Source organism: Callionymus lyra, chromosome 2 (assembly GCF_982586985.1).
Source record: "Callionymus lyra chromosome 2, fCalLyr1.hap1.1, whole genome shotgun sequence".
Classification (NCBI taxonomy): domain Eukaryota; kingdom Metazoa; phylum Chordata; class Actinopteri; order Syngnathiformes; family Callionymidae; genus Callionymus; species Callionymus lyra.
This window is the reverse complement of record NC_141819.1, coordinates 29,568,305-29,589,852: the sequence shown is the minus strand read 5'-3', so window position 1 is coordinate 29,589,852 and position 21,548 is coordinate 29,568,305. Positions and strand designations below refer to the sequence as shown.

The following is a 21,548-nucleotide window of genomic DNA, read 5'->3' as shown; positions in this document are numbered from 1 at the left end:
AGACGATTGACGCAACGGTTTGTTTTTGGACGGGGATGAACTTGGCATGTTGGTCCACATTCTATAATCCAGTTGTGTGTGGAACCGACCAAGAGACCGATGGACGTCTTAACCGTTGGTATCTGATTTACTGGATAGTACTCGGTTGAAATAGCCCTGAATCCAAAAAGAGAAACTCACAAGTCTCAGACTAAAACAAGTGATTTTGAATCTATAGCAAGATATAACCAGCTTTCAACCTGACACTCCTGAACTCTGCATGTGTCCAGCTAACTTTTTTGATGCTCAATACTAAATATTTGTTGAAAAGTATGGGATCACAGTAAGTTCTGATGGCAGCCCTGAAGGTTTAACGGTGCACAAAACCCAGAACAATCAACAGAAAAATAACTTGCAGTGTTTTATGTTCTATTACACTTTATTTCCTGCAGCAAGAGTCATTACATCATGGTATCATGTAACAAAGAACTATTCTAATGAAGGGACTTGTGAGCCCGGCTGAGGAATTTATATGAAAACACCAAAGGTGGGCTTAGTTGCTCTTGTCTTTCTCCAAGGTGAAGCTCTTTCGACTTCTCCAGCGAAGCATCTTCAGGAAGTTGAGGCTGGCGTTGAAAACCTTGTCGTGCTCAAACACCATTTTGTAAAACGTGTCGATCGGGAGGTCACCGTTGGGGTCAGCATACTTGAGTGTGGTCATAGGAGTGTAAAGGGTGTTGGTTTGATGACGGAAGGGTGGGTTGTCCATGGTGATGATCTTAAAGGTATGCTAAACAGAAAGACTGTTAAATACAGAATACTAGTGACAGAAAATAAACTTACCTCAGCAATGTCGTCTGGGCTCTGGCCGAGAGTTTCAAAAATCTGACTGTAGTTCTTCAAGTAGATGTTGGTGAACATGTCAGCTGTGATTTTGTCTGCATTGGTAAGATCCGTCTTCATTCCTTCTTCGAAAACTTTGCGCTCAAATTCAGTTATCACAGGTCCAGGCTCGATCAGGCTGATGCTGAGGAGGGAAAAAAAAGAGTTATACTAGAACGCGGATCAGAAGCAACCAATTTCAAACACTAACTTCAGATTAAACCTCAGGGCCTGGACCGCCAAGCTTTCGCAGAAACCCTCCACTGCAAACTTAGATGCCGCGTAGACGTCATTGAATAAGATTCCTGAAAGAAAGTAGGCTCTAGATATGGATTGAAAAAAGCAGTAAAAACCCCAGAATTCCTCACCTTGTATTCCCATCACACTGCTGATCACCACGATATGACCTTTCTTCCTCTTCTTCATGTCCGGTAGAAGCTCCTTCAGTAACCTCACAAGCCCAAAAAAGTTGGTGTCCATGACGGTCTTCATCTCTTCTATGGACTGACACTCGATGGGTCCAATCATACCCATCCCAGCATTGCTGACTTTAGCAGGTAAAAGTGCAACAAGATTGAGTTAAATCAATGACTAATAATGCAACTACAATTTTCAACCCGGCTCGCGATAATAAGAGTTGAACGTAAACTGAACCTTAATTGGAAATACAAAAGAAAGTTCGTTTTATCTGTGTTTTTTATTTAATCTTCTGATGCAGATTGTGAATAAAATGGAACTTTTATGCATTTATTTCCTTTAAAAAAGGTTACTTTATCGTGTCTATCTGCTTAAATAACTAAAAAACGGTTTAACAGATTTAATTTAATCTCTGATGAAATGTTGGAGACAGGACAAAAGAAGACATTCCAGCTCAGTCATTTTGTTAATTCAACGACACTCACTCAAAATATCCACCCTGCGTTCAGGAAGGCTGTCCACACAGGCCTTGATGGACATTTCATCACAAACATCCAGTTGTTTTATCTCCAGAGTTCTGCCCAGAGTCCGTCCTGCCGCCTCCACCAGGGCCTCACCTTTACTCAGGTTCCTCATGGTAGCATAAACTGAAGCAAACCGGGTTCAAATGAATGTTATCTTCCAGCGTATTATTATACGACATCATCTCAAACCACTCATGATGCAACAGTTGGAATTGCTTACGACAATGAACATTATAAGATGTTTCAATTCCAACTCTTTTCCTTTTCTTAAACTTAGCGTTAGATAAGAGTTGCATCGTCTCTACCACAAAACCCGTCTCACCACAGTGGCAGCTCAGCTTGTGATACAGCTTCCCATGCCAAAGTGTTGAGTAACATACAATCAAACGCTTTTAATTACCCATGAACCTCTTCTTCTCATCCCCTGAAAGACGGACGGCTAACGCGAGGCCGATCCCAGACGAACAGCCGGTGATGAGGACAACTTTTTGGCTCATTTTTCCACGGTCAACAGGAGAGCATTTGCAAAAAGACAAATGGTAAAATGTGGTTCAACACACACACCTTCAAATCCATGTCCTAATCCAGAATTGTGCAACTCAGCAGAAGCTTGGAGATGACCAATCCGCGCTGCGCAGGCTCAGGAAGATTTAGAGCCGTGATCGTTCTTGTTGTGAAATCAAGATTAAGGTCGAGTTTAGCTACAAACAGAAGACCCATGCAAGAAAAACTTTGGAGCAAAAAGGTGTTTATTGGTCTTAATAGCATGACATGTTGTCAACGTAAATCGTAAAATCACGTAAATCTGAGCATATAGAATAGTAATTTAAGACAATTACTGGTATGCAAGTAGCTATATTAGGAAACTATACTATGGAAATAGAGTTAAACATTTTGCTTCTTCGCATAAGAAAACTGGCAACCAAACAATGCATCATTTCCATCTCTTCATAGAAACCATTACATCTTACCGACCACAATTACAACATCTCCAAGCTAAAGAAAAGTGGTTACATTTGTATACGCACTAATTCTAATTCCATTAATCAACATTACAATGTCGACGGTCATCCTGATCGTACTATACTATTCCTTTCTTTAATATCGTAGCCAAATCTACACTTGATCACTCATTCACTTGAAATCGTCTTATTGAGTAAATGAAAATATTAAATGTTGAATATATGAAACCTTGATGTTCTAGTATGATGCACGATTAATGCTAGCAGGAACATACAGTTTGACGAGCAATTGTTGTATGATGGTTATTTCAGGCGGGAAAAACGGTCTTCCTTCCAGAACTTGGGGTCCCAGGTATGGAACCAGCCTGTGAAGGAGGGCGGCTCCTCTCCCTGCTTGATTGTGCAGATGGGGATGTGTTGACGTCCAGCTGGGTCGGTGTCAATGTACTCCTTGGCTGAAACGAGAACACGATATTGATCAAGGTCCAGTCGACTCACTTGTCAGAGGGATCTTCTGAATTTAATTTACCGATCTTGTAGGATCCGGTTTTCTCGCACTCGTTGGAATCGTTCCCGATCCAAACGAAGAGCTGGTAAAAGAGCATTTTAAAGTTGACACGTCTTCTCCAAATGCATTTATTTAGATGAAAATAGAGCTGACCTGATCCCAGGTGTCCAGAATCATCACGTCGTCGGTCGCCAAATCACTCTGCATTAGCTCGCCAGATACCTCCTCCATCTAAGATGGGCGAAGACATCAATTGTATACATTTATTTTACGTCTCAGCAGTTGTGTATCAACAATAGATTCCATGATAAATCCTTGAAAACGTACCTCGACTATGCCAGTCTTGTTTGAGCAACCAAAACACCTTACAGGTTGTATTGTCTTCATCAGACTTGGGGAATTTTGGTAACATTTTTTCCCACCCAGAGCACTCCAGAAAGGACCTGGAAACATGAACATTATAAAAAAGATTATTTAAAAAACAAAAAAACAACAAACCCTCCCCCCAAAACAATCACCCACCTGGCTCCATGCCTTCATCGATCTCAGCGAAGTTCCCTCCCAGCAGGCTGGCCACATACTTGGCCGCTGACAGTTCTTCTTTTTGGGCTCCTTTTCCTTTCCAAAGGAAACAGCCTTCAGGGGATTTCAACACAAAAATGTCACTGGTGTTGAGATTTGAGGAATCCGGAGTCACCTGAAGAACACAGGGATGAATTAATTACTTCAATTCACGGTCAAATTGGTGGAAGTTGCCTCTGAAAGAACGCTGACCTCAACAGCATAACTGCATCCAATGGATTTCATGCGGATGTGAAAGAGGCGGGTGGAGGCTGGCTTGCTGTCGCCGTGCTTGCGGCACGTTCCACCCAGATAAACAACCACTGGCTTGTCTTTGAAGATGGACAGAAGGTGAGCGGGTTCCTTACCCTGAACGACACGGACCTGTTTAAGAAAAAAAAGACATAAAACAGAAATACTTTTTCATCCGTCAATATATTTATACTAGAAAGAGATGGAACAATCACTGTCATGTTTCAGGTAGAGGTCTGTCATATATATAACAAACCCCAAAATCAATTTAACCTGTGCTCTAAACAAGGGTTTCCCAAACTTTTTAAATGTTTACTTACTGCAGAAACTAAAATTAATTGCATAAAAACCAGCTCACTAACAAGTATTTGTGTATTTGCATCTATTGATGTTTGGGTGTATGCCGACGATGGTGTTCTGTATGTGCGTGTCCCCCTGCTTTCAGAAACGCTGTGCTAATGTGCGAGTTTGTGTTTCAGCATTATTTATATGGAAGAGGATTCTGAAAAAGAAGTTTTGTTTCTAAAGAGTTTGTGTTTTGCTTAATTTAACTAGTCAATAGTCACATGCTAATTTTATTTCAATAATTAATCAAGAAAAATTAAACTATAAAGTTATGATATAAACAGTTTTAATAGTGCATAAGATCATATTTTATTTTTAAATATTAAAGCTTACTTGACAATTGTACTTTTTCAAGATACCATCTCCATTATCTGATCCAGCCTTACACCCCAGCTCGGGCTCTGAGGTCTGTGGATCAAAATCGACTTATGGTTCCACGCACACGGCTCAGGACCAGAGGAGAGAAATCTTTTCAGGCTGTTGCTCCTAAGCTTTGGAATGATCTTCCTCTCTCTTTGCGCTTGATGGAGTCTACTGACTCCTCTAAGAAACATCTTAAGACGTTTCTATTTGTTCAGGCTTTTCCTTGAATTTCTCGAACTCCTGTGTTGTTCTCAGTATTATCTTGATCTTTAAAGTATGTACTTTTTTGAGTATTGTTTTGATTGTTTAAGCGCTTTGTGACCCTGGTCTCGAAAAGCGCTATTTAAATAAATATTACTTACATTATCATACAAAATGGACTAACAAAAATAGGGAAGGTTGAGTGCTCCTACCCTTTATGTTCTACACCGGAAGGAAGAGGGCAAAAGGAATGAATGGTCGATTTATTGTTTCATGGAATGCGACACCAGAAAAAGGCGAGCGATTTACAAGCTCAAAGTCTTACTTGCATAGCAGCTCCCTTCATCTCGTCATCCAGAGCGACAGTGAGGATCGCTGATGCACCTCTTTCCTCCTGACTGCTCTTCTGCCCTTGCCTTGAAAGGACAAAACAGGGTTTTCACACAAACTTACAAAGCTAAAAAAAATGAACTTCATTCAAATCTTCTCAATCCACACGGGTATATTCTATTATTTAGCAATTAAAAAGCACCAAAGCTTTCCCCTCACCAGGTGTAGATGATGTATCCGCCCTTGTAGGTGTACAGTATCAGGTAGCAGTCGCCTCCATAGAACTGTCCGTGGACTTTGGGGTCCACCAGCTCTTTATCGCCCCCTTCCACACGCCAGATCTGCAGTAATCCAAACATATTGTCCACCATTTCTTTTCCTTATACACTAGGACACAAGATATTTGACGTGCCTTCACAGTTCCAGACCCGTCATCCACCATGCTGTGTTGAGCAGCCATCTCCCTGTTGTTGTGGAGTTTACTTGGATCAAAGGGCACACGCGGCCTTTTGGCGATGGAGCCCGTGGTATGAGGTGCTCTGGGACCAGTGGTCTCATCTTTATCCAGCCAGCAGGGGAAGTACTGCTTGAACAGGGGAGGCTCACCTCCTTGTGGGACAATGGAGACCTGTGGAGGAATACATCCATCGATCACGTAATGACCACCTTCACCACATTAACAACATGTCAAATACACAAAGATTTTTACCGGAGTTTTTTCAGGGTAGTTATTCTTCTCGATGAACTTTTTTGCACTTTCCTTTGCAGCTCTGCGCTCATCACAGTTTGCATTTTTTCCTGAAAACCATTTAGGGATCCATGTAAATGCCTTCATGAAAGCAGATTTTATTTTTTTATTTAATTTATATATTTGATACCTTTCCAGACAAATACAGCGCATCCAGTGTCCAAAATGAAGCAATCGCCAGAGTCCAGCATTTCTTGCTGAAATGGGTTTGAACTAGCCACGACGTTAGTTTTCATGGTACCAGAAGCATTGGAAATCTAAAAAGCAGGACGAAACAAAGCTTATAAAAAAAAAAAAAAAGGGGAACACCAAGGATATGCAAGTGTGTACCAAATAGAGAGTAGCCTTCCTCTTGTTCACCGAATCGGCAGTTTTGTCACAGCTCGCTGGTGGCAGTTCGGGTTTGGGTCCAAGAACCTTTCAGAGCAGAGAGACGGAAATAAAACTATTATTTTGTTCATAAGGAGGAGTATTTCATTAATTTGCTTTTCAATGCGTTTAATCTATTTTAGTGTATCACAGGAGATTGTTGATCAAAAATACCATCAGGATCAAATTACTTTCTTGTTCAATATTTGTCACATAAAAATGGATATAAATATTAGTTTTGCAGTTTTGTCCTTATGCCCAACCCCAGGCTTTCATACAAGATGGACGTTACAGACGTGCAGGATGGAGGTATTTGGATGTTTTTAAGTGTCTTTTTGGACGAAGATGAAGATGAAGACAACTGAGCTACTGTCGCTACATTAAAATGAACAAACATTTTTGTCCATAACTCTAAAAAAGAACAATTACTCCCCACCCTTAGTCGACATGAGGACGAGTATAAAATGAGTGACGTTTGAATTTTGAGTGAACTATCACTAACTAACGTTTTATTTATAATTTCAAAAAATCTGATGGGTTACAACATTCTACGAAGATTAATCCAGAAAGTAACTTGTAAATTACAGTTTTTTGTTACGTGTCCTGGAATTAAAAACCGACAGAACGTCTGCAGCAACGCATTGACTTTACATTTTTGGTAAATTCTGATTAAACTTCTGGTTTTTTTTTTTACCATTATTTACATTTTCTGTTCTTATATCAAAGGACAGATATTTAAAAAAAAAATATGAATAAATGCTGTGTGAATGCTGTGCTACTGCATATAGAGGAGATTCAGCACAGAACACACGTCTGATACATTTGTATATTTTTAGTTCCATGTACAGGTGATGGTGTATCATACTTTTTTTTTTAAAAGGCCACTAGATGGCATATATACTTAATAACCCCAGCTCTAATTTACTCATGAAACCTAGCATCATTTTAAATCTTGGAGTGCCATCAAGTGGCCTTTGAATGTGAAGCCACTAACATGATACAGTGTCTTCACCACACAGCCGTTTCATGAGGCCTCACCAACACATTACTACGACCTACTATATTTTCATTAAGATCCGAAGCAGTGGTTTTAATTCGTCCAGGTTAAATCTAAGAAGGATAAGTACCGCCAGGAAGGCATCTGGTTCTTCGCCCTCATTGACGTAGTGCAAATTAGACCGACCCATCCTCTCCAGGTCTCTGATGTCGATGGCGATCTCCGCAGCCTTCAGGCGCTCAAAGGGGTTGCTCTGACATGGAGACCAGAGGTAGATATTCTGCGGACAACAGGCACATTCACTGACTCGTATTATCAGATCCTAGTCAATTTCAATTCATTCATTCATTTCACAATACATTATTAATCTCCAAGATGAAGCAGTCGCCTGTGTTGAAGCTGGCCCAAGAAACCTCCACTTCCTTCGCTCTGATATTGCGACGACCTTTGACTTGGTAACAAAGTTTGATGTCGCTTGCATTGATTTCGACATGGTTAAATCCAGAGGCAATCCCCCCTTTCTGTTAAAAAAAATAAATAAAACAAACACCTTTAAATAAAACAGTCGAGACATTACATAGTCAAGAAACAAACTTATTAGCAAAAAACAAAGGATCTGCCAAGTTCACAACTCACTCTGCATATTCATTAGCTTTTCTTATTGTCAGAAATAATTTTTACAATTATTTAACATGACGTAACGTGGTACTGTAGCTCATCAGTTCAAATGCGTCATCAAATGACAAGTACTCCTGTGTCTAATTGGTTACCTTAACTCTGTTTATCATTTGAAACATATTGATACTTTTTGAATTTTTTATTTTTATGGGTTAAATAGAAATTAGTTAATAAGATGCTTTTTTAAATCTCATTCTACAATATTTGACATTTAGAAAGAGTCCAAGAGCAGGAAAAAAAAGGGCTAAATCACAACAAAAGTTCTGAAGTATCTTTACAGGCCAACTGTAGCCCATTCACCTTGTAGATGAGACCATGTTTGAAGTAGCCCAGAAATTCTGTAGACTCTTCGCCTTGATATTCAAGGTACTGTATGGCGGCTCCTTTGAAATGGTCGTCCATATGCGACATCAAAATGGCAGCAGCTCCTCGCTCATCCTGGGAAGCCTCGTTTCCTGATGGTCACACATCACAAGACAATATATGACAACGTTGTCCTTCACACACGTCAGATCTGACCAGTTTCATTTACCCTGCCAACAGTGAATTCTGTAGGAAGGAGGATCATCGGTGAAAAGAACGACGTAAGAGTCCCCGGTGTAGAATTCTCTGTGGAACTGACGCGGTACTTGTACGAGAGTCATTTTCTCCACCCGCCACACCTGCAGGCCGGGTTTCTTTCCTGCCTCATCGAACGGTGATCGGTCTGGCATTGTGCTGGTCCTTGAGAGGAGACACACCTAAATGAACACTTGACTCACTGATTCAACAATGTTCTGTCCTAGTGACAGCTTCACTCACTAAACAGGTTTGTGGTTGCAACGCAAGAACATTGAAATAAGCTTAGGCTGGTAAGAATTTTTTTAATGCTTTCAAACCGGCAGCTGGATAGAAAAACAACACCAGTGTGCCTCGCACACAACTAAGATGATTCATACATGTCCATCTTCACAAAAACTAAACTACATTTTCGTGGATTTTGACTATTTCAGCAATCAAAGAGAAACATTTTCTAGTAGAAATATTTAAACATTGCATTAAAAATATTAATAATGTCAGAACATTAGGTTAATATGAAAAGTACATTTGCTGCATGCAAAAGGAACAAAAGGTTAATTGAAGACAAAAAAACTAATGTATTATTTGGCCTGCTCCTCATCGTAAACGGTACCTTCCTTATCATTAACTTTAGACTATATTCTTTCAAGATCACAATACATTTTAGTGTGTACCTTGTTGATATTTACCCGCCGTTACCGATTCGATCTTCAAATTGGTTCTGCATTATAAATTTAAATCACTTTCGTCCACACTAAAGTAAACATTCGGTGCGTTTTCAATATTGTGAGCCACGCCCACCTTTCTGCCAGGGGTGCTGCTGGAAAGAAAAGTTTTACAAAATTCTAATACAACGTATACTTGGATGAAATGTATCTTGCACTATTTCTAATATTCTCTTTGACGCAATAAACATCATCAATTCGATCGCATTTTAAATGACAAATCAAAAGGAGAAAACGCCCACCAGGTAACGATGACCAGCAAGTAGTTTAAAATTCGATTTAACCTTTTGCTCGGTGCAGGACGTTAAGGTCTCAGTGCTTCCAAGAATAACGTTTAAAAACGTTTACCTGGGAGGAGGTGATACAGGTGATACAGGTGAGTGAAGGTCTGCTGCTGCTGCTCTTCCGGAACACACGGCGCTCCACAGCGTCCTCGTCTCTGCTGTTATAGCCTCCTGGGACTGGAACTGTGGGCGTGTTCCCGAGCCAACCCACCTTCACACATCCACCCAGCACACGAACACCTTATGCAACAAAAGCCGGTTTCAATAAGAGCCTTTTTATTATTTTAATTTTTTTTTTTTCAATTTTGGTCTGAGGGTGAGTCTTTAGGGCGAAGCTTTGCTTGATGGATTGTTGAACTTTCTTTATATATCTCCACCTTCACCCCTGCCATATAGGCTTTGATACAACTGAATAAAAAAAAAAAAGACTTTACACATATTTAGCAGCCATTTTCCACCTTTTGTTTAAAATGTGGTGTATTTAAAAGTTTCTTCAGTACAAACCATTGACTCTCGTCGGACACTCTGTGATATCAAATGTGTTTGTACTGAATAGACATGGATATAATTGTCTTTATTTTAATTGTAGCAGTTCATGGGGAAACAATGCAGTCATTTAAAGTGCAGTAACAGATAGGACAATAATAAAAGCATTTAGAAAAGTATGTGACCTGTAAAACGTACAGACAGACGAGACAAAACGAGAACAACAGAAGCACAGATATATTACATAAACCCTAAAGGAAGTACACAATACTGTAGTATTACAGCGTCTGGCTCTGCACACAGGGTGCACACATGATGATTTCATAAGAGTAGTTTGCCCTGTTTTACCAAAGCAACATGTTTCGTCTTGAACAACTGAGAACATGCTAACTGAGAAGTATTTTTTAATGACTTAAAAGCAGCTGAATTGTTGCATGTCAGGACACACTCTCAAAACTTACTCCAGAAGAACAAAAGTGGATCCCAGGTGATTTTCAAATCCCTCGCTATACTTAAGATTGACCTCAAGTTGAGGGTCTTGTAAAGTACACACTTAGACTCAATCTAAGGTGTATAATGGGTGGTGTAGCATGCTAGCTTGCATCAATCTGACAGGTGTCTCAGAACAGTACAAGTGTGCAGCTGAAGACAGGTAGACACCCGGAAGTACATCTTGACATGTCATATTTGGATTATAATCACTTTGAGCAGCAACAGTTCTTCGTGACTGTAATGTTTGTGGTAGCTGTTTTATACTCTTGCCTCTTATTATGGTATGTTCTTATGCAGTGGTTATCCACCAGCTTCTCATTGTGACTCCTTGGCAGCGCGACAGAAAAGGAAGACCCAAATATCTCTTGTGAGCTCCGGCAGTCTCCTCCGGTTAGGGGATGGTTGACGACTTCTTGCTGCATCAGCACATTCTGCCTGCTTGTGCAGTGTGGCCACAACCCCCCTTTAATCCCTGTCTAGGCCGAAGCCCTGTGTCTCCACAAACACAAGTGGGCACAGATTCCGACACACCCACATTGGGAACCGAAAAAATGCGCACAAGGAGCCAACAGATAACTTGTTCCGACTCGAGTTAGGCCCTTATTGCATAAGAACAATGGAGGCGAGCTTCTGTCTCGACCAACAACGCAGACCTGTGAAGCCCTCAGCAGAGTCCCAGTGGAGCAGGGAGCGTCAGGTCGGATCAAAAATGTCATATCGAGGCTTCTTCTTCCTGGCCAAGGAAGAGCGTACGCCGCATGAATACATGCATGAATGCGATGATTTGCAGATGCGTCTAAGTTTTAATTTCCTGCAGCAGAGCTGGATCATAAATGGGTGGTTTGGTATCCCAGGGTCAGCAGGAGCTTATCAACGTGGGGACCTTCTTCATCATCATCATCATCATCCCTCTAGCTCGGACAATTAATACCTGAATTTTATTTAATGTTTTTAAAATGTCAAGTTAAAATGTATCCAATTTTATTTTTACGGAAGTATATTAGCGCCATGCTAATTTTGAGGGATTGAATTTACATTTCAAATGTTATTTGTACCAGCAAAATGATTTGTCAGGCGGTTTTTGACCCCTGAGTCTGATTTCGACACCTGTGGTCTGCACACAATTTCCACACCAGTCTGCCTTTTGAATTTTTCTGGGTCATTTTAGCATCTTTTCTGTTTTTTTAAAGCATCCAGATTGAATTGATTCTGTTAAATGTCAAAGCTTCTTACTTACATTGGTTAGTTGTGATCTAGTGTAGGTTAGATGTGCTGTAGATAAGTATTGAATTTAGTTTTGTAAAATAAAGGGATTTAAAAAATATCCTTTGGCCTCGGTATGCAAGTAAAGGTGTGGCATCGAACTTTGGATTGACTGTTACATTGAAAAAAATATGTTTTTAAAAATTCAGAGCTTGATTTTGAGTTTTAATTTCAACTCATAAACTCAGTTTAAAAAATGTGTTTGACTCAACTTTATATTTGAATATCATTTAAACTGTGTAACTCTCTTTATCTACTTGATTCATTCAGTCCAGACGGATTATCTTTTAATACTAACACTCCAATACAACTGTAAATTCCCTTGGTTTGAATTAACAATGCTATTTAAAATAAAAAACTAAATAATAGTTCAGCCAACACACATTAATGTAACTCATAATTTTGAGTTAAAGAACTTTTAAAAGGGGCCATGATGTCATGACATGGAACTACAAGTGAACCTATAACATAACCAGACACAGTTTCAGTACAAACTCTGAATTGCTGATATCACGTATGTCATTTCCCTCATCGTCCCCAAAGTTAAATGAGATTTTCTTTATACGAAAACGGGATTTATGAAGGATACGAGGAGGAAACGTGATGACCTGAGTGGAATATGGTATGAGGCTGCGAGGATATTGCTGTGGCTGAAGTGCAGGTCAGTGATGTCGGGTTCCGTCCATACATCTTTTATCTGGTTCAGTAAGATCAACGCTCACTGACATGAACACAAAGATGAATTACATGTATGCAAAGTCATGCTTCACTGCATTTACTCCACATCACACACTCTTATTCGTGATCGCAGCGACTCTCTTGACTTTTAATCATCATGAGAATGAAACAACCCGTAAGACTGGAGGTTTTTTTAGGGTGTTGGCCGTGTGAGCGTAAAAATATGGAACGACTAACCGGTTCAATTAGCATCATTAAAATCATAAAAAAAATATTTAAAGTCTTTGGCCTAAATTCCAAAAAGAAAAAAATCCTTTACTGCTATCAGCTGCAATATCTATTATAACATTTTTTCTGTTTGAAAGCAGCTCCTGCCCAGATGCAACACTAACAGACTCAGGGACGCATTCATTCCTTGTGCTATTAGATTGTATAATTCTGAGTTTGGGGGCAGGAGTGGAGTGAAAGTAGGATTTATTTTATTCTATTTTAATCTTTGAATCCTTTTTCATTTGTAGTATTTTCCTTTTGTTATTTCCTTTGATGCTTGATCTTTATACTTGCACTTTGTTCTTTTAATTGCACTTTGTGCTTGTTGTTGTTGTTATGAAACCTGCTGTACAGAACTTGAAATCCAATTTCCCGAAGTAGATCTCGAGAGGGATTAGAAAAGTCAGTCTATCTAATCTTTCTATCTAGAATTGTCACCAGAGATCAAAACAGTTTCCCTCCAAGGGCGTGGACTTAATCAAACACTGAAGTGCAGGTGTATCTCAGGTCATTGAGCAGCCGTGGAGGACCAACATCGAACACAAGAGTGAGTTGTGTTGCAACTCGAGCAGCAATAGATCGGACCACGTATCTTGGAATGTAGTGAGAAATATAATAATAAAGTAAATCATTTTGTGTTACTGAGCAGTTTGCAATGCAGTGTCGGGGTCACTTTGACTCTCTCCCTCTAAACTGAAAAGATAACTCGCAGCAAGAGACCCACCATTCAGTCAGCCAAGTGTCTGAGTCAGCAAATAACCCACTCATCCAATCCAGTTCGCATGGTTGGTCCAATTAAAGATTTTTTTTTTCTTACATGAAGGGTACTTACGAAACATGTGACCCACAAATAGATTACTGGACACGTTTCAAATTATATTGTAGCTGTGACCAAGATAAAAATAATAAGCATCTCATGAATATCATAATTAACATCACGTCCCCAAAAAAACCTAATTAAAAAAAAAAACACTCCAAATGTTATCATTTTTATTTGGGAATAAACTAATATTGAAGGTAGTTAAAAGTAAAAAAAAAAAAAGAAGCAAATTATTCAAGGGCTTTACTCAAAGGAAATTGTAGTCTTGTGTTTTTTGTGTTTTCTATGTCAATCAATGTTTTTCTTTAGCTGTTGTTGAACAACTTTTTTCGTAAGCATGTAGGTCTTTATTATTACTATTATTATTAATATTTTATTTTTGGATAATGTGGTCCTTTGTTTGGGTCTGGTATTAGTGCACAAAATTAATAAATACATTTAAAAAAGGATCTTCGACCATCATGGCGTGGTTTTTAAACACTGTGTTTAATCTTTATTAACTTCCCCACGACTCCAATATAAACAAACAGTACATAACTGTTTCTTTTATAAATACCATTTAGTATTCAGTATATCTTTTTAATTTAATGTAATTTTTTTTTGGTATGAACTAGTGCCTAAAAATGCCTTTTTCTCTTGTTTTTGCTGCTTTAAGGTGAAGTCCCCTTTTGGAATAATGGAATATCTAGTGTTGTTTTTCTTTTAAAACTGAAATTCTGTAATTAAAAACATTTACAAATACTATAGTTTTCTTATGTTCATTTCCAACAATATCGATTTTATCCAAACCTCTGTTGCTAATGATGTAGCTTAAACTACATAAACTGTAAGAAATCCAACAAACATGATAATTGTCTACACTCGTGGTCGTTTCCATTCTACGGCTTCATACTGATAAGCTCGGCTATAAAAAACAAAGCTACACAAACAGGCCCCTTCATGTTTCTCTCACCTTAGACTGGAACATGTTAGGACGCTACTATTAGTTTAATAGTGCTGGCAACAGGAAACAAAACAACAAACAACTGTTCCTTGTGCTGCTCATCAAATACAAATAGGATACACTAGAAGGAACACAAAAATATTCTTATTGGTGTAATGAGGTTTACAGCTGGTGACCAAATATATTATAAGGGTTGGAAGGATGAATCATTTTTGTGGAAACTTCTCAAATAAAGTGTACACTGCCTTGCTGTCACCAACCACCGGTACAACAGGTATAACCACCGATCTGTTCAAAATGACGCTGGTGCACCACGACTCCAGGTGTCTCATCTTACATCTGTTATGTATAACATTACACTTTAAAACTGCTTATATTGTTGTTGGTTTGCTTCTGTTTTCAAACCTTTTTGTGATTCATAAGCTTCTTCACGACTTGACTGACTTATTGGGCAGATTTTTGTGAATGACAAAAAAGAAAAGGAAAAACACAATCTTTCTTCAGAATACCTTTTGTGTCCTCAATGATTCACGATACAGACACAAGTTCCCCTGCTTATAAAAGCAGCATGTGGAGTAGGAAATAGTTTGGTAGCTATTATTCAGAAGGAGAGAAGTGGAAACACATTGTTCCCTGAGTACACGCGAGGACATGCCCGCGGAGAAAGGTGTACCTGAGCAAAAAATGAATGCAATGCCATTCAAGACTGGAAGTGGAAACCCAAATACAAAGTCACTTAGTGCATCAGTAGTATCACCGAAGCAACATGAACCCTTATATGCACATGAGAAAAGAAAAAAGGAAGGACAATTAGAACGAAAAGTTTAGAAGTTTCTCACAGACAAGAGGTAGATTGTTGGTCTTGTGTTGGTCTCTGGCTCCCTCTGTTTCATCCAGTCCGTGGCAGGACGAGTGGTCTTCAAGCTCACTCCCTAGAGGTCGATGTCGCCAAAATCTGCAATATTATGCTGATGTTTTTCAACTCAAGCAAGTGGTTGTGTAAATTCTATTTATACTATTTTGTTCTTGGCTTTGGTCTCAATCTGGAAAAGTATTCGTGGCGACTCCGCCTGTCTTGTTTTCCAGTGGTCTTTCTTAACACTCTCTGGCCTTGCTTGAGTCTTCGTTTAAGGCGGTCTTGACTACGAGTCCAAGACATTGTACAATAGCAAACGGTTTAAATAAAAGAGGGAACATATGGTATTATACGAGATGAGTGAATAAAGAAGAACGTTATGTAGACTAGTTATGTGAGACATGTGTAATTCCTACAAATATTAAGGCAAACCAGGGATTTTTAATTGTCACAAAAATATTGCCTGTAGTTTAATTGCAAATATCAGCTACAGCAGAATCTACAACCTATTTAATATTGTTCAATATAAGCTTGACTCAGATAGAACGTTATGTCAGTGGTCAATTTACTTTATACTTTACACAAATTCACCTACAGAGGGCGCTACAAACCAATAGACCATACCCAAAAACGGGTTCCTATATCAAATAAACGTATACGATCACGTGAGGTTCGCGCGACTTCAAGCTGAAACGTATTATACAATGAATTTAAATTTCGAAATATTTTTAAGCTCGTGTTAATCTATTACGTTTTCACTCACCGGTATTTGGCCTCATCTACTGCTGACAGAAAGTAAATGTTGTTTTTTCTCGTCATTAAACTTTTTTTTTTATTCAATGGAAATAAAAGGTAAATAAAAGGAAAATAAATATCGATTATTATGGGGGGGGGGGGGGGGGATGCATGGACACCCCCCCACGTCTTAAAGGGTTGAAGAAACCTATCAATGGGTGCTGAATTCGTAAGTTCCTGTACAAAATATCGAGTAAATCACATAAAAAAATGTTTTTCATCAATTTAATATTTTTCATATAATCAGCACGATGACAGAAAGCATGTTATTATTTGAATTGCTTCTTTGAAATGAAGTATGTGGTATTTGCTGAGAGTTATACCAGCAGTATAGCATTTCAAATGAAGAAGCCCCGGATTAATAATTAAATATAACTTGAAATAGTTACCATGTGAGAATAATAGAGAAATATTCTACGAGGTCAACATCACATGCACACACTTATGAAAACACACTAGTAAGACGAAAGGCCAAAGACTGTCAGTACATTATGATAGACATTTATTTTTTTCATACAATAATCTACTTGTTTTACAGGTTTTTACATTGTTTATTTAGGGATTTTGATTCATCACCAGTACCAACCTCAGAGAAAAGACACCATTCATCACGAGCCGGGATAAAAGCACATGTTGTTTAGTTGCTCTGAGTCACACACAGAGAATTGGAAACATAACTATTATCACAAACCTCAAAATAATGAACATAGAGTGCTTGTTTGTTTTCCAAGAGTTTAAACCTTTTATCTGAACTTGTGACTTAGCTGTGGGCTACAAGCTAGCAAAGTTACAACATTTACTTAATAACACCTTTTTTTTTCAAACAAACAAAACTGTAACAAAAATGAAGATAAAATTAAATTGTTCTACTTTGGTGGTAAAATGCATCTGATTAACATAGAGGTCTTATATTGTTGGCGTTAGCATGTTAGCTTCTTAATGGACAACAAATACTAGTATCAAAAAATACTCTTTGCTCTTTCTGTAAAATGCTGTGTCATGTTCTATTAAGGCAGTTCAACCCCTTTTTGCAGAATTGTTTGCTTACACCAAAAGTACATAAATAAACAACATTAGTCTTTTCAATATTGTTCATTTAATGAAGATGATGTACTATTATATAGGGTTTAATTTAAGTCTTTAATCCGAATGTATTGAAGAACATGTTGTCTAGAGCTATTGTTTATTTACCATTTTTCCACAGTTTTGTACCTTAAATCCATTTTTTTTTTAAATTCAAGTTGCTAATATTTAATAGTTTTCTCCTAAACCCTGTGATCATGTTTTTGTGGTATAGATACCCCACAATCCCTCCATCGTGAGGTCCACTCAGACTTTAAGTCCACCAGAAGCAGGACATTTTACCGGAGACCTGCAGCCAACTTCTCCATGGCAGCTTTGCGCTCCTCCGCCTTCTGCTGAGAGCGACGCAGAACGTTCCTCAGCTCCTGGAGGTGGTCCAGCGTTCCTACCAGTTCTCCTCTCACTGTTTTCATCTGACTCTCCAGCATCTGCGTGTGGTGGAGGGAGCTTCTCCTGTGTCGTCTGCTGTTGCGCACCCTCTCCTCCAGATCCTCCACTTCAACAGAACTCGGTGTCAGCCTCTCCTCATGAAAACCAGTGGGTTGTGTTCACTCACCCATGTTCTCCTGAAGGTCCAGACTCCCACACCCGGGCTCCGTCTTCTTCTCCATCATGTCCTTGGTCTGCTGAAGCATCTTCTCCATCTTGGAGAGCTCGCTCGCTTTGGTGTCACTGTCTCGACGCATCTTCAGCAACTCCTGCTCCCTCTGAGTGAGCTCGCCTCGAAAGTGACTCATGTCCAGCGATGGTTGTCTGACCAGCCTGGGAGTCTAGAGTCTTGTTCTGATCCTCAGGAACCACTGAGAACGTTAGAGGCAAGGGTCGGGCTAAGACTAATTCTCGCGTCTGCTGATGTTCTGAGAACCTTGAGAACTGAGAGGATCCACATGAATCGCCAGTTTGTCTGTAGATGTTTCTCCACTGCTGCTGATCTTTTTATAGGCTGGAACCACAGCACACGCCTGGAGTCATCATCAGACACTGGACTCTCAGTGCATGGCATTACAATTAGGAGTCATAAGACCTCCCGAAGAAGGCCTTTTCAGATTAGACTTCCTTCACGCTTGACAGACATTTGAGCTATATTTATTTACTGGCTGTGATAATGTTTGAACGAACCATTATCTGGATTCGTTTTTTTTTATTTTTGAACATTTAATTTGCTCGGTAACAGGTTACAGAACATTTGAGTTCACCTCAAAACGCCATCATGTCTTTTCGTTGTGTTTGTAACAATCCTGAAATTGATGTTGAAATAAGTTTCACTTAATTATATACAGTCTGAATATATATAATATATATATATATCTTCAGAAGTTCGATGGAACTTTATGGTCTGTTTCTGTGACGATCCTTTAATCTATAATTGTTTTTATTATTGTATCTCTCAACTGTGCTTGTTTTACAAACCGCTTTTTCTTTGGCACTTTGGGATTCTTTCTTAGAATATAACGTGCACTAAAAATAAAATGTTATTATTACAATCCAAAATATATAAATTGCTCTGAAATATAGAACTTTTTTTTATTTCCCGTACTAATTAATTTGAAATCATTTTTCATATTAACAGCACTGTGTATCAGACATATATTAACCTAAAGGACTTTTATAGAAACAACATTCTGGTTTATCTTTTATGTTTCAGAGTTCAGAAAAGTTGTATTTATTATTGTACTTTACCCTAACCCATGAATCAGACCTCTTAAGAAATCAGTTATTTTACATCAAGTTTCTAAATGATGTACATTAACATGTAATATATTCTTCCCAGTTGTAGCAACAAACATAAAATATTGCTAATAGTTTGCCTAAAACATTTTATATAAAGTTATTTTAATCTCAATTCTGAATTATGGACTGATCATTTTTAAAGTTCCTATTTACTTAAATAAATAAACAATATTCATAGTCATCAAGTAAATATATATTGATAGATGATTTTGAATATTCAAACCTTGACATTTTAACTCTTTAATGATTATCTCACTTGATTATCTGGTAACAAAAATGTCTCAGTTCCGACACAAAAACAAGACCTTTGTTACCAAACACATTTATTATTAGACAAGATTCACTGGTAATGTTTATTTATTTAAAAAGTAGAAGCATAACTTCCTTTGGGCAGATATTTTTAAAGCACAACACACAACACACTTTTGTATTCCAGTGTGAAGGAATGGATTCGATACACTTGTGTAACAATGGAGCCACTGTTTCCTAGAACCCTCCCATGTGTTCACATGACAGGAGAGAAAAGGATTTGACCGCGATACTGCGTAAAATGTATTCAATGTATTCAACGGAGCAGCATTTTGAAAGATTTGTAAGCATTATTGGAATGTACCTCATGACTGATCAATCTGATAACATATTTACAATAAACCGTATGTTCGAAGTACTGTGAGGCAGATGAACAATTCATTAAAAGGAGTAAAAACGACATGTATTTGATAACAAAACATGAATTTAAAAATACAAATAATGGACAAAATGGAATTAAAATAAGATAATGCATCAAAAACTAAATAAAAAAAATGTATACAAGTAACACCGTTTATTAATGACCCACATAGTGTTCATGTGTTAACGTGTCACACTTCATAATTACATGACGCACTTAATATAAACATGACATAACACACATGAATGATCAGGAGAAATATATAAAGTCAGCTTTTGTTATTCATTCTTCAACAATTAATAATTCCGGGGAAAAGTAAATAAAAAGTAGATTTATTAAGAACTGTTCTCCCTGCTCCTTATAAATCTTACAAAACTCATATTGTTGAATACAGTTAAAAATTGTTTAAATACAGTTGTAAACTGTTTGGAAAAAGCTGAAAATTGTAAGATAAAGCTAAAAACTGGTTGATTACAGTTGAAAAATATTTAATAGTCGTGGAAAATTCTACAAGATTGTATGTGAATGATGTATAAAAAAAAAAGCCTAAAATGTTGTATTATTCAAAGTTTATGGTTGAATACATTTTTTTATCAATGCAAAGAATAATATTAAACTGACAAAAAATATTTTCAATGTATCTCATTGAACAAGGAGAATATGTTGCTGGTGTTAAATTGTACTTTGATATTCTACATGATGAAATGTACCTGATTATGTACATAAAATAAATGTAACACACGAATATTTGCGGAAATCAGCTCATTTTAGTTTGTATTCTATTTTGATTTCATGGAAATATCTATCCTACACATAAAAATGTGAAAGTATTCTGTTTATTTTTTGTAGTTGTGCTTTCGTTTGCGTAATTGTCGTTTGCCATTCCGGGCCACCGTAGATCTAATTAAAGGACAACCGCCAACATTGCTGAGTCAGCAGCCGCTGCCGAGTCAGTACCTAATTTCCACCACAAGATGGAGACAAACTAGAAACCCCCTCCTCTGCGCCTTTCCTCAGGCTTCAAATACAGAATTGATATTGTCACGTCAATCAATTAAACCCAACCTGCCACGTAACACTGGAAAGGAGGCGGGACTAACCAGCACCCTGGCTGCTGATTGGTCCATTGTATTCTCTGGAGAACGCTTCAGTGCTCAGGTTAGGTTGAAGTGAAACAAGTAGAAATAGCATGGATTTATTTGAACAAAAACAGTAGTTTCCTTGTGTTATTATTACTGACTTGTTCTATGTTCTGTTCTTTTTTAAAAGTAACTCAATTTCTACGTATTCTTTTCTCTCTTACACTTCTATGATCCAAAGAGCGCACAATGCTGTGCTATTAAAAGCATGAATAAAAATAAACTATCGATATTTGTGGGCGGATCCATGGACATAAATATGTATGCTAGTTTCTCTGGGCAGCTGGGAGGGCGTCTGGTTCTGTGGGTGGATGCCTTGGTCGCCTCGGTAACTAATGAGGTGGTCGAGGTCAGATATGGTCGGAACACTAGGTCAAGATTGAAGGTGACTCAGATTTCGGAGAGACATCTGAGGATCCAGGAAGATAAAGTCTGAAGGTTGTCCAGACTTCAAACGGAAGCCATTTGTTTCAAAAGGCCCTTCATGTTGTGCACTTCAGAGGCTCTGATTCCCTCTGCATTAGAGCTTCTTTTTCTTTCTTGGTCTGACATGACATATTTCTACCTGCCCACTCACAGAGCCTCACAGTAATCATCGCTGCACAGGCAGCGGAGAGAGAAAAACCGACTGGATCTTTG

The 21,548-nt window shown here is 38.3% G+C and overlaps 3 protein-coding genes across 4 annotated transcripts; all 3 read right to left on the bottom strand.

The window, feature by feature from the left end:
* Positions 1–399: 399 nt before the first annotated feature.
* LOC148086414 (retinol dehydrogenase 8) lies at positions 400–2,299 on the bottom strand. Of its 2 annotated transcripts, XM_087784524.1 has the most exons (6): positions 2,203–2,299; positions 1,764–1,925; positions 1,230–1,409; positions 1,073–1,166; positions 823–1,006; positions 400–769 (listed from the first exon to the last, which is right to left on the bottom strand). In XM_087784524.1, the coding sequence occupies exons 1-6, from the start codon at positions 2,297–2,299 to the stop codon at positions 533–535; spliced, it is 954 nt and encodes a 317-aa protein (XP_087640650.1). In that variant the 3' UTR covers positions 400–532. The 2 variants fall into 2 exon arrangements, with proteins under 2 accessions (XP_087640650.1, XP_087640649.1); XM_087784523.1 differs by having other exon boundaries at positions 1,073–1,409.
* Positions 2,300–2,533: 234 nt separating this feature from the next.
* scinla (scinderin like a) lies at positions 2,534–9,873 on the bottom strand. The gene is made up of 17 exons (XM_087784522.1): positions 9,748–9,873; positions 8,649–8,839; positions 8,417–8,571; positions 7,798–7,959; positions 7,569–7,718; positions 6,403–6,489; positions 6,203–6,329; positions 6,034–6,122; positions 5,737–5,952; positions 5,544–5,665; positions 5,320–5,410; positions 4,047–4,217; positions 3,795–3,969; positions 3,600–3,715; positions 3,426–3,503; positions 3,294–3,354; positions 2,534–3,219 (listed from the first exon to the last, which is right to left on the bottom strand). Exons 2-17 carry the CDS (start codon positions 8,827–8,829, stop codon positions 3,068–3,070), a joined length of 2,133 nt encoding a protein of 710 aa, XP_087640648.1. The 5' UTR covers positions 8,830–8,839; positions 9,748–9,873; the 3' UTR covers positions 2,534–3,067.
* A 7,774-nt stretch (positions 9,874–17,647) lies between these two features.
* Positions 17,648–18,125, bottom strand: LOC148086412 (uncharacterized). Its single transcript, XM_087782915.1, has 2 exons — positions 17,926–18,125; positions 17,648–17,865 (listed from the first exon to the last, which is right to left on the bottom strand). The coding sequence occupies exons 1-2, from the start codon at positions 18,104–18,106 to the stop codon at positions 17,648–17,650; spliced, it is 399 nt and encodes a 132-aa protein (XP_087639041.1). The 5' UTR covers positions 18,107–18,125.
* Positions 18,126–21,548: the final 3,423 nt, after the last annotated feature.

What these genes read in the sequence shown, in the direction of transcription:
- LOC148086414 (XM_087784523.1), bottom strand. Translation starts at nt 2,299, where the DNA reads ATGAGCCAAAAAGTTGTCCTCATCACCGGCTGTTCGTCTGGGATCGGC. An exon ending in ACGCAGGGTGGATATTTTGA is followed by an intron (nt 1,410 to 1,763) that starts GTGAGTGTCGTT and finishes TACCTGCTAAAG; the next exon opens with TCAGCAATGCTGGGATGGGT. An exon ending in GCCCTGAGGTTTAATCTGAA is followed by an intron (nt 1,007 to 1,072) that starts GTTAGTGTTTGA and finishes TTCCCTCCTCAG; the next exon opens with CATCAGCCTGATCGAGCCTG.
- scinla (XM_087784522.1), bottom strand. Translation starts at nt 8,829, where the DNA reads ATGCCAGACCGATCACCGTTCGATGAGGCAGGAAAGAAACCCGGCCTG. An exon ending in GGATACATCATCTACACCTG is followed by an intron (nt 5,411 to 5,543) that starts GTGAGGGGAAAG and finishes TGTCCTTTCAAG; the next exon opens with GCAAGGGCAGAAGAGCAGTC. An exon ending in CGATGAAGGCATGGAGCCAG is followed by an intron (nt 3,716 to 3,794) that starts GTGGGTGATTGT and finishes TCATGTTTCCAG; the next exon opens with GTCCTTTCTGGAGTGCTCTG.
- LOC148086412 (XM_087782915.1), bottom strand. Translation starts at nt 18,106, where the DNA reads ATGAGTCACTTTCGAGGCGAGCTCACTCAGAGGGAGCAGGAGTTGCTG. An exon ending in GGACCTTCAGGAGAACATGG is followed by an intron (nt 17,866 to 17,925) that starts GTGAGTGAACAC and finishes GTTCTGTTGAAG; the next exon opens with TGGAGGATCTGGAGGAGAGG.